Source organism: Gymnodraco acuticeps, unplaced genomic scaffold (assembly GCF_902827175.1).
Source record: "Gymnodraco acuticeps unplaced genomic scaffold, fGymAcu1.1, whole genome shotgun sequence".
NCBI lineage: Eukaryota > Metazoa > Chordata > Actinopteri > Perciformes > Bathydraconidae > Gymnodraco > Gymnodraco acuticeps.
This window is the reverse complement of record NW_022990206.1, coordinates 71,558-84,523: the sequence shown is the minus strand read 5'-3', so window position 1 is coordinate 84,523 and position 12,966 is coordinate 71,558. Positions and strand designations below refer to the sequence as shown.

Genomic DNA, 12,966 nt, shown 5'->3' with positions numbered 1-12,966 from the left:
TGACATGGAAATGATTTTTTAAGATTGACAAACATCATGTGTAATTCGTGGCACAATTCAAACGGGATCGAAAGATAATCTTTCTCTCCCCATTGACTTCAATACATAATTTTTCAGAAATAAGGCCCCATGGGGCGGAAGTAGATGGGCGTGACTTCGCCACTCTATTAAGCTCGCTCCGACTTCTTTCTTTTCTTTTAATCTAAAAAGCGAACTATTCAGTCAGACAGCAATTTATTGTAAAAGTAAAGCATTTACAATTTCAAGCACTTTGTCCCAAATCCAAGCACCATTCCCAAAATCCAAGCACTTTTCAAACCTTGAAAACACCACATTCAATTTCAAGCATTTTCAGCACCCGTACGAACCCTGGCTATGCTTACAGCAAATAGCTTTCTTTGTATTGTTTTTAAATATAGATAAGACAAAATCTGCCCATCTGTTTGTTTTTGTAATCAACAAGACAACGGTGCAACACAACAGCTGTACAAAAGGAATGAAATGCATCAAATACAAAATCTGGACAGATCCGTGGATACATTAAAAAACCAAGCAACGCCATGTCAATACAGAGCATTTTTATCACACCGTCTGTTCATCCATCTTCTTAGTTGGAAGAACAAAATATCAGGGAGATGGTGCTTTAAAATGCTTTGACGTATAACTACTGTTTATTGTGTACTGGGGTATTAAAAACAGACAGAAGTCCTGTTCTCAGCAAGCAGTGCAGACAGATGTTGACTTCACGAACGCTGTTTTTCCTTCATTATTTTAAATGAAAACACGATCTTGCAGAATCTCATTGAAATGTTTCGATGACAAAACACATCAGTCCTGTGTGCTACATTAAGCCTTGGTGTTCCAGTTTCAGTGTCAAACAGTTAACACTGAGGAAGATCAGGGCTCGACAGTAACGGTTGCCAGGTTGCCATTGGCAACCATTCAGAAAAAATTAGTCAACCACTTCTTGGTCTTTGGTTGCCATCAGTGGTAACCAGTTTTTAACATGAAGAAATAAGGACAGCAAAATGTGCACCCCAAAATAGATAAATGTTAAATATTTGTTGTATTAAGAGTGATATTTAATTATTATTGTGACCAGTTGGAACGTGATCCACGTGCATTGGTGTGATTACGGAGCCAGAAAGCGATGCACGTTTACTCGCGTGGGCGGTGCGCCGTGTCTGTTTTACAAAAAATGGCGAAGCAAATTAAGTTGTTTGACTGTGCGGTAAAAACTTCAGCCAACCCGTCAACATCTCAAACGAATGTTCAAAGTGATTCAACTGATAAAGCGCAAGATGAACCCGAACGAAAGCAAAGAGGGAATGTGTAAAGTCTTGGGAGGCGAAATATATATATGTACATTCTGCTCCGTTGTGCATTCGCTTCCGGTAAAAGTTCCTTCAAAATAAGAGTCCCGATCTTTTTACTACCAAAATCAAAGTGCTAAACAAAACTTTACCATAGTGAAATATTGGCATACAAATATAATCACTTCTATAAAAAGGTAACACATTTTAAATATAGTTAGACATATTAAAAGGTCATTTACAGCATTAATAATTAAAATCTAATTCTTAACTGTGAATGGTTTTCATTTATTTAAACATTAGAAATGTATTAATCTGGCCAATGACAGAACCACAATCCAAGACTTCGATGCTGAAGGAACATCTGTGAAGAACATGACCACAGCTGCACTACTGGTATTTAGTATACCAGCAATTGAGGGTGAACAAGTTTACTACCACTTAGGTTTCAAATAAATGTGTTAATTACTTATTGTAAAGCATTTGAACATTCTTTTGTGTCACATTTTCATTATTAAGTTGATGTATAACTGTATAGTATCTTAATTATTTAAAATATAAGGTGACTAAAAATGGCAACCGTATTTTCAGTTTTGGGAACCAAAAGCTGATGCCTGGTTGCCAGCCTGGCAACCACTTTTAAAAGTTAGCATTGAGCCCTGGAGATGTTGAGCTAATTAAAGCTAATCACGTTATCTCTTCAGCTATGGGACTTTGCACACACCCTATGAGGAAAAACATGTTAATCCAAACCGGATGTACTGCAATTGCTTCTAAATTGTGAAAGTGAAGACAAAGAGGTATCTGATTGTTTTGGTTAATGATACTTTGTTGTGAAGTGCTTGCAAACAAAGTTGAAAGCCATTAGGATTAGCATGCCTAGCTAATGAGTTCATTGGCTAAGGTGTAAGCTTCAGAAGAAGGACAACTTTAGATGCATCTTCTCAAGCTTACAGAGCGGTGTCATGCGGGGCCGCCTGCAGAGCTCCTGTTTGTTGACGTTCCTGAAGGGGAAAGGCTAGTATCGATGCTGAGCTGCAGTCAGAGCTGAAAAGATGTTTTAATAAACCTTATTTCTTTCACAACAGATGGCACAGAGTTCAAGAAAGAAGAACAATTTGAGTAAGGATTATTTTTGGAGCATTATCATTTCAGGGTTTTTGATGCTACACCAATATCAAAACTAAAGAGTAATGTTATTTGTTATTGTTGCCAATCTCCCATACATGTACTGCATGGGAATGATCTGCCATTATCCAAATATTAACTTATAATTTGCTACCGATATATCTGTCTGGGTCACTTGTGTAGGAGGCATCCTTGAAAATCGGAGACAAAAAGACTCGATTGTTATTCATTCTGTGATAAGGCTTCTACAAATGTAACCATCTGTTGTCAGATTTTTCTCTCAAAAGGAAAATGTGTCACTAAAGAGAGAACAGCCTCAAATTAGGTTCTCAACCTAAATGTAGGTTTGAGTCTCCTTACTTCCGACAGCAGTCTTTAAGTGATTAGACACTAAAAAGACTTTGATGATTTTTGGTTTCTCATTTATTAGAATTAAAATGACTAAGCATAATGTGCAGCCTTCAGCTTGACTGTGATAGTGGAAATGACTTGCAGGAACTTTGACAGTTAACGCACCATGTGGCAAAGATGGAAAATAACACTGCATTCATCCATTCATTCCCATGCACAGTGTGTACAACTATACAAACGGTGCCAAGGTCAGCCTGCTCTCATCCCTGTCCCCTAATGCTTCAACAATGAAAGACCATTCCTCATTCCTCTCCTGCTTGCTGTGTCATTAATACTCAGACACACAAGCTTCAGAGTATCGATAACTGCAGTGAGCAGTAAGAAGGAGTGGGCTGTAACTGGGCTTCAGTATACTGGTTATTTTGTTAAAACAAGTTAAGAAAAAACATTTGACAATCACTGATTTTTCAATAGTTTCCTTCCAAATATGAGAGGATTAATATAAGCCAACATAAGCTGATGAATCTCATCATGTTATTGCTAATTGCTGGGATCCTGAGTCGTAGCTGATCCTGTTGCTGTGGTCCTGAGTCCTGATCTGAGTCCTGGACTTTGAGTTGTGGCTGAACCTGTCTCTGCGGTCCTGCCTGACTCATCATACTACTTCCCTGATGGCATCTATTGCACGTCTGTCCGTCCTGGGAGAGGGATCCCTCCTCTGTTGCTCTCCCTGAGGTTTCTCCCATGTTCCCTTTAAACTGTGGGTTTTCTCTGGAAGTTTTTCCTTGTACGATGTGAGGGTCTAAGGACAGAGGGTGTCGTATTGTCATACTGATATTCTGTACAAAGTGTGAAGTCCACTGAGACAAATGTAACATTTGTGATATTGGGCTATATAAATAAACATTGATTGATTGACAAAAAGTGGGAAAAGTTTTTTAAAAACACCCAAAAATGTCTGAGAACATTGACTTAAAGGGTAAACAGCATTTTTACAAAGGGTCATGTTCATTCAATAAAGACTGTTTTTAAAAGTGTACTTTTTTTTCTTTTAAATATATGTATATGTTGACTAACAATAAAAATACTAAAATCTCAAGAGTTTTACTACATATTTATGGTTCTTGATAAATATGACTTGAACTTAGACAGCTTTTTTAGATCCAAAATCTATGAACAAAAAACTGACTAGATCTAAATATAGGCTGGTTGCCAAAATCACAATTTTTAGTAACAAGAGAGCAGAAAAAGAGGCTGAAAGGCTGCATTGTGGATGTTAAAAGGGACAATCTCCTCATAAGAGAAAAATAATAAATAAGCAAATACGCATCAAATAAAACTGCGTTTTCACATGAAATGCCCACGGACTGCAGATGATACTGCGTTATGATCAAGCATTCTAGTTTTTCCCTCAGTGCGGAACATGAACAGTTGGACAGAGACAGTTCAATGCCCTCCGATAGCCAGACCCCAACGGGAACTAGAAGAAGGATACTTGAAGGACTTCTGCAACACTCTGAACACCTGGAGCGGTCACGCCCACACACACACTCAGTGAAAACTTGCTCTTACCTGCAAGATGCACGGATGCCCATGGGACGTGGTGGAGGGGAAAGGACAGACAAGTGGAAGAGTTAAAAAAAACCTTCTCACTCCATCGGACAAGAGAGACAAAAAGACGAAAAAGAAGAAGAGGGATGGAGAGTGAAAAGTGGATGGGAGGAGGAGAGAGCGATCAGAGCTGATAAGTGAAACGCAGAGATTATAGAGGAGGTGGGTGGTGAAACAGAATGAGAAGAGGTGGGAAGACAAGTGCAGAGAAGAGAGGAGGAAGAGGAGAAATGTGGAGGCTCTGCTGCAGGCGGAACCGTGAGGCAGAGTCCGGGAGCACGCTCGCCGACTCTCTTGCTCACTTTCTCTCTCTCCCCCTGTCTCCCTCTCTGTCTGACCGAGAACTCTCCTTGGCTGTCGTCAGCTGCTGGCCCCGCCCTCTCCACTGACAGCAGCGAGATGATTGGGTGATGCAGCCCAGCACTGCATTGCAGGTGAGGGACGACATCAGCACTCACCCCTCCTCCGTCTGACCAAAACAACACCGTCCCTCTCGCCCCCTCTCTGTCTGCTGTCAATCACCACCCCCCCCACCCCAGTGTTTCACTCATCATTTCTTTTTTTGCACAGAGACAGCAATGCAACTCAGACTGTTTGTCGTAGATGCATTCTGCTCTTCTAGCCTTCACCACCAGAGGCATGCGCCCAAATGTTTGACCTCCATCTCTAATGACACACAGGCTTCATTAATATGATGATAGGGCTGTCAAACGATAAAAAAATGTAATCAGATTAATCACAGCTTAAAAATTAATTAATCATGATTAATCACCATTCGAACTATGTCTAAAATATGCCATTTCTTTATGTATATTGTTGTGGGAATGGAAAGATAAATGAAAGAAGGCGGATGTATCCATTTAACATACATTATGTATGTTTATTATAAAAAAATTCTGTGTGTCAAAATGAAAGACAACCCACACACCTATCAATCATCAAACAGTGGGGTCTTAATTCATTACGTGTTGATTTCTATCAACGGGGGAGTACTTCAGGAAAGTCGGAGTACTTCGTGACCACAGAGTGTGAACGTTGTGATCAGCTGTTTTAGCGCAGTTCTCCAGTGAAGGGGGGGGGGGGGGAGTCTCCCTCCGCAGCCGGTTGGCGTAGTTTTGGCACAATTCCGTTGTACAGACCGACGTTAACAGCAGCCCTGTCTGTGCACACGGAGACCGACTCTGTCGTCCGGTGATCTAACCGCCTTCTGGAAAAGCTTCACAAGTACGTCGGTACGCAAATGCGCTTTGTGACACAAGTGACGGTACGCATTTCAGATTACGCGCATAACCTGCGTACCAGTTATGTGCACCCCTGTACTACAGCAAAAGTATTCTCCGTCGGGACTTCCTGCAACAACACCACGCCGTTATCAAAGATGTTCTATTGAGAAGACGATCACTACGTGACAAAAGTTTTCAAAACCGTTTCTGCTCTTCGGTATTTCCAGACAAGTGGCTACTGAAATCAATCTGACTAACTGCTGTCTGTGCAATTCTCGGCACGAGTTGGCGGACTTTATTTGGGGCTAAGCCATTTCTTGGTATGGGTGTAGCCTACCCCAGCCATACCCTGGCGCTGCCACTGGTGGGACGTATGGGGCGGGCCATTCTGCACATGCGTTAAATGCGTTAAATATTTTAACTAGGGCTGTCAAGTTAACGCGTTAATAACATATTTGTAATGTTCAGAGGTTGTTGTGTTTAATATTCATGACAATATTTGTCATTGTTCAAATGATAATAAACATTAGCATAAAGCATATTTGTCCACTCATATGTTGATAAGAGTATTAAAAACTTGAAAAATATTCCTCTAAGGTACATTTAGAACAGATAAAAAATGTGCGATTAATTTGCGATTAACTATGGACAATCATGCGATTAAATATTTTAATCGACTGACAGCCCTAATTTTAACGCAATTAATCAAAAAAATGAATTACCGCCGTTAACGCGATAATTTTGACAGCATTAATATATATAAAAATAATGATTGTTGGCCCTTAAGAGTTAATGAGTTAGTTAAATAAAAACAACGCCGTTCTCAACACCAGGTACTGCATTGTGTGGCTCAAGTACAAATTGGAGTCATTTCGATTAGGCAGTCACGTTTTTCATCTGTAACACGTCATTAAATTCATATTAGTCCGACTGTCATGCCAGCAATGAAGCATGATGGTGATGTGTGCTGATCTGTCAGCATTCAAAACTATATATATTTGAGTCCATGGAAAGATGTACAATTTTCAAGGGTATTAAAAAAAAAAGCAAATACATTTTTCTTAATTAACATGTCTAATGGTAATGATTGAGTTTTATTAGAGAAAAGATAAAAAGTCATTTGTGAGCTCTAACATGCAGGCACCCATTATGAGTGTTCTGATCAACATCCACAGCTTCTGCAGATAAGTAACACCTGTGCCCCGAATGACCCGGTGCACAGATGCTCTAGTGCACTGTGGGAACTACGGGATTTTGTCCAAATGTATGCAAAGCCAAAGATTGTCATTTTTTGATATCCCAATTCACTATAAATAGGTGTACAAAGAACACATGTTTGTAAAAGTTGTGTCACCCGAAACAGACTTGATTTACTGATGCCAAGTACAAAAGAGCTTTATGCAACAGTAAAACAGCAAAAGATAGTGCTGGCTCACATCGAAATGTAAACAATTTAAACATCCCATTGCCAATTAGTATTTCCTTCAGAAAGATTGCAATAATTAGATTAAACGGATCACACATTGATTAAGTCCGTCTCCACAACAGTCTTTTTTTCATGTTGTGCATTTAAGGTTGACATTATTGATAACCCTGCTGGCCACACTGGTGCTCCTCACACCACAGAACGCTGGATGGAGTTATACAATCTACGACACATATGAAAACATGAAATAAATGAGATATCAACTGCACTCAGTCAAAGATTCCAATGCCATAGTTCCTGCTCTGCTTTTACAAAAGTGGTCTTTTTCACGAGCTGATGCTGAAACAGACTTGCACACAAAGAGCCTAAATTGTTTGCTAAATTGTAGCCTGGGCTCCATTTCTGTACGGCTAAGATTGTGCCAGTGTAGGGCTTTAATTTAACACAAAGTCAAAACCACTGGACATCTTCATCACTCCTGTGCACACATCAGACATGACAGTGTGTCAGGGTCTCCTGGTTTCTCCTGGCTCTATTGTTTCCACCAATCCAGCCATAGCAGATCTCTAGAGCAAACAAAACAAGGGCATAGAGGAGAAAGGAGCTCTTGGGGATGGAGTGTGGCCAAAAAGTTTACGTCTTCAGCCTCGCCTCCCCTCCCTCCGGATTAAATCAATGACGAGTGCTTGGGCAGCAGAATGAAACAGCAGCACTAGGTAACTGTACTGAGGGTGCAATGCACACACACTGTAAATGAGTGTGCTGCAGCACCTGTATTAAGCACTCCAACACCTGCTGACAGTTTACATGTCTGGGCAAGAGACAATGTTTTTTTTTTACTTCCAAGCAGATACTGCATGACATACAAAGAGAAAAGGAGGACACTGCAGCTTTTTATACTACAGCACCAGGTAAACCACAGCAGTCTTTCTAAGTGTGCAAAAAACTTATCTCTGTCTGGAAACCCAACATCTGCATATTACATTACATGTCACTTGTTAGACGCTTTTATCCAAAGCGACGTACATACTCAATACTGTGGGCAATCCCCACAGGAGCTATTTGGGGGGGAAGTGTCTTGATATATCAACAAACAAACCTATATTTAAATATTGTTCCCACTGACAGGATGGGGGGAAAAGCGAAGTGGTTAACCTGCAGGGTGGATATGGGAGGATAGAGAGAATAGAGGGAACAGAGCTGTAGTAGGCTGAAGATGAGTTATGTAATAAACTGCAGCTATGGAGGCTGATATAAAAAGGGAAATATAAGAGAGTACCTTTGTGCTTGTACATACTCTGCAATGCTGGATACTCCTGTTTATTTTCCTGAGTGCACATGCAGTCCTAACATTATACCTGAGGCACTGAAAGTTAAAGCCACTTCATGTCGAAAGTGATGGAAAAAAAATATATATATAGTAATGCAGAAATAATGTGAAATAAACATTGAGTGGGATCTTTAAAAAAAGCTGGCAGCACACATCCACCATGGACATCTTCAGTCCTGTGCTCTTGCACACACACACTTAGCAAAACACATGAGCAGGTAGTCAGGTACCTCATAGAGCTGCAACAGTCAGCATCTGCTCCTTAATGAAAAATGGATCACTCCATCGATAAGTCAGCCAAACTGTGTACACTGGCATCTGGTGCACACACACACGGAACACTACTGCTGACATCACCACAGATTCAATAAGCATTACAGACACAAGCAAAGTCCGAAGCCTAGCTCTCAAAACAAATACAACCATGAGGGGTATTGCACTACTCACTTGCATGTGAGACCGCTGGCTAGCTTCACCACAGCTGTATTGATGGAGAATATCCAATCCAGGAGCCACATGACACAGAGGACACTTGGCTAAAGCTATTTTACGCTACTAAACTAAACTTGGCAAAGGCGAATGGCACACTGCTCTTCCCTACCCTGGCTCTACCGCTGAACAGTGGCTGCTGCATCCTCTCAGCAGGACGGTGTCCACAGCAGAGCGGCTGACACAAGAGAGCGGGAGGGAAAGAGCATAATGGGTGCAAAGGAGTGGGAGGAGTTGATTTATGCTTGGATGCTCGTCCCTTGCTTGATGGTTATTGACAGAAATTATGCATTTTCAACGGGGATCACTTGCACAGCACCACAGTTATGAGGGGAAAAGGGCAGAGATACTGCTTAAAGGGAAAGAGGCAGTCGCATGCTTGTGTCCAAAAACAATGTCAACTCAGAATGTAAGTAATTGATGATTTGTCCCAGTTATCAGCACCATCAGTGAATGTGACACAGCTCACAGAGAAAAGTAAGGACCCTTAAGCTAACCCCTGTTTTCATCAAAATCTCTATTTTCCGACACATAACTCAATAAGTCTGTTGGGCGGCCCTGTACAATTTTGATGAGTCAAAATCATATCTTGATGGTCCCTAAGTCGTTGTTTCTTTGTATTAAGAGGCTGGACCTTTGTGCTCAAGTAAACCATTTATTCATAACAAAATTGATTGTAGCCTAGTTATGAATGGTATGAATGGCATAAAGCACAAAACATTGTACACGTGACAGGGGCCATTTTTCAAGACCGGTCAGGTGGGTTGCCAACGTTGCCCCAGACCCCTTGCCACCCAGTCACAGCTCTGGGAAGCGGTGATGTCCGGGGGAGGGGTTATGTGAAGCTTTCAGTTCATTATGAAATTGTGGCTGGCTCACCTAAACTGTGTCGGGCCTGTTTGACTATGTTCTGTGGATATGTGGATTACTGCAACAGCATACTTTTTGGATCACCTGCATTCATACTAAAAAAACTTCAATATGTCCAAAACTCAGCTGCCCACTTGCTCAGACCACATCACCCCTATCCTCCATGACCTCCACTGGCTCCCCATCAAACACCTGCATTGACTTTAAAATATTACTTTTCACTTTCAAAGCCCTCAACAACCTTGCCCCCGCCCCCCCCTACCTCTGTGACCTCATCCAACGACACACCCCCCACCCGTCGCTGAGGTCTGCTGAAGCTAACCTACTGCAGCCCATTAGGACAAAGCTCCGGACCTGGGGTGACAGGGCCTTCGCAGCAGCCTCCCCCACACTCTGGAACTCCCTCCCCAGCCACGTCAGATCCGACAACACTCTCACATCATTCAAACAATCCCTCAAAACTCACCTTTTCACTCTTGCCTTCAACTCCTAATCAACTAACCCCTTGCCCTTATTCCACCTAGCTTAGCACGTTTTACTTTTGTTGTTATTTTTGTTTTACTTGCTTGTAAGCGCTTTGAGCACCAGGAAAAGTGCTTTATAAATGTAATGTATTATTATTATTAATGTGGCTCAAATCATCATTGAGACAGCGATTGATTTTCTGTTTGCAAGATATATATGAAAAAAGGGGGAGATAGCTATTTAACAAAAAATGGGTAGAACACTACAGAACAATGGCTAGAAATAAGAAATGTATATACTATGAAAATGAAGCGCGGGATAAAACGTGTTTGTTAACAAATAGAAGACATTTTCGTGATTTGTATACCACATTTTTGCTTAATTTAGAAATGTATAATCGTGGCTTTTTTCCTAATTTTGTATAACTTTCTAATTGTAAATATAGCTTAATGTAACATAAACAATACTTACACAAACAAAACTGAATAGATGTAAAAAAACTACATTGATAACAATTTCTCAGTGAGCAGGTGCACCTGCCACAGATACATACAAACTCATCAATAGCTGCTCATTCCTTAATGCTTCTTTGTTAAAAAGTGTTAACAGCAGTAACACATTGTTCAATAACTGACATTGAATGCTCCAATTAAAAATTAAAAAAACAATGTAAAGTACTTAACCAATGGATGTTTATTTTAGTTACTTATTGAAAGTTGCCAAGTTTAAAGCAAAAAGAGCTAACTTTATTTATATAGTACTTTTCATACACAAAAGGTAACTCAAAGTGCTTCACAAAACAAACAGACTTTTTTAAATAAAAAATAAAGACAAAACTATGTCCCCCTTCTCAGGGAACCAAAGTAACACATGGCTTTGTGATTCATAAGGAACACTTAGAAACAAACTAAACAAAACAGGAATAAAATAATAATAAACTAAAAAATACTCCTTAGTAATTCCGTACCAAAGAGTAACATGTGATATGAATACAAACAGGGTTTTCTACTCACTTTTTGCCAGGCTTCCTTGGCTTTGTCCTCTTCTTCCTCGCTTGCATTGCAAGTACTAAAAAGTACAGAGAAATCGGTTTTAAACATAGACCCATAACGTTACCTTGCCGTTTTTCTTATTTATTCTGGCTATTTTTAAGAGATTACCCGTCGGGCTGCAGGTGTGTGAAAACAAGTCGCAGTTACGGGTTGCATTAGCACATCAGAGTAGCTAGCAGGCTACTTAGCTGAAGTGAACGCCTCTCAACAAGCTAACGTTTAACGGCCTTGGCGGTGTGTTGCCAGGCATTTTTAGTTAGCAGCTAACAGTCAAATTAGTGCCTTTTCGCTGCGAATATCACACAGGTCTTGCCAATTATTACGAAGAGCCCTGGTAAACGTATGAATAGTGTTAGGGGTGGCTTATTTTTACTATGACTTGATAACTGTTTTGGCGTACATATAACAGAAGCTAACGTTAGAGTGATAGCTTACGGTAGAGCTAGCATACTGGTAACATACACAGAGCAGAACGCATGGTACACTTTCACTCTTCATTTAAACTGTTACGTAGCTTCTTACAGTTGTACAAATTATTATGATTATTAATTTCGCATACAAATGTAATGAAGTCATGCGTGTGTGTTTTGAATAATATGTGTAAATAGCATTTTGAAGTAAATTACATCAACGTTACCTTTTCTTTCCATGCTGCTAACCAGTCAGGACATACGCTGCGTTCACGAACTGTTGGAAATGCCGAAACTAAAGTGCGCGTAAACGAACGACCTAACAGAGATGAGCTGTAGGGGGCGGAGTGTAAAGAAACAGACTGTCAATATCTGTTTACATCTTATGGTGTATATATGGTATCCTTCGGTGATACATTTAAACATTTACCACATCAATATAGAAAGTTTTCTCATATATATATATTTTTATTGCCAGCACAGTAAAGACGTGATGCATTTTAAATTAGTTGTTTTTTGTACTTTAAACACTCAAATTAGGTGTAATCTTAAATGCAATCAAGTTTAGGGATTCAGTGTGATGGCCAGTACAGGGAGGGACATGTTTTTCTTTTATTTGCAATGCAAGATTTAGTACTGAAATTTGACCCATAGCTAGTAAGGTAAGTCAATGAACTGACTCAATAATGTTAGTTACGCAGAAGCAGAACAAATAAAGTTGGCAAACAACAGCCACAATAGGCTCTTACCAGAGTAAGGCCAGATAAGAAAAATGTGTTATTTCTTCCAAAAGTCACATAGTCGTGCATTGTTACACACATTTGTCTAAATTACAAATGAATATATCATTTGAACTAACCAGGAATATTTTACAGTCAATGGGAGCACTACATTGTGAAGGAGTCTCAATATAATGTCTCAGAGCTACTCAGAACTTGAGTTATGTAAATCATAGAGTTTGGACAGAATCTCTACTACTAATCAGTTTCCTTAATCATTTATTCACCCTTTCACTAGCTGTAAATCACAAACACATGCAGTTACTGTTGCATTAGTAAATTGAGGACGGGGATTTTGACTGTGTGTATGCATGCATCCAAGTAGCCATACTTCTGTGTATAATGTTTAATTCTGTATTTTAAAGTTTTAAAAAAAAACTTCAACTCTGTATTTCCCCACCATCCTTCCCTACATGTGTTGTCATATTACACATTGGCAGAAGTTATGCAGTTATTGAGCTGTGCTGCCGCCCAGTGGTGGAATACTGACCACCAAAAAACACAATATACTGTACAATG

The 12,966-nt window shown here is 40.0% G+C and overlaps 1 protein-coding gene across 1 annotated transcript in view; it reads right to left on the bottom strand.

Annotated features, from left to right (window-relative positions):
* srpk1b (SRSF protein kinase 1b) overlaps positions 1 to 11,979 on the bottom strand; it is a 44,552-nt gene extending 32,573 nt beyond the window's left edge. Inside the window, 2 exon segments of the mRNA XM_034218301.1 lie at positions 11,220 to 11,274; positions 11,896 to 11,979. Of these exon segments, the coding sequence (XP_034074192.1) occupies positions 11,220 to 11,274; positions 11,896 to 11,908 (68 nt within the window). The 5' untranslated portion in view covers positions 11,909 to 11,979.
* Between the last annotated feature and the right edge of the window lie 987 nt (positions 11,980 to 12,966).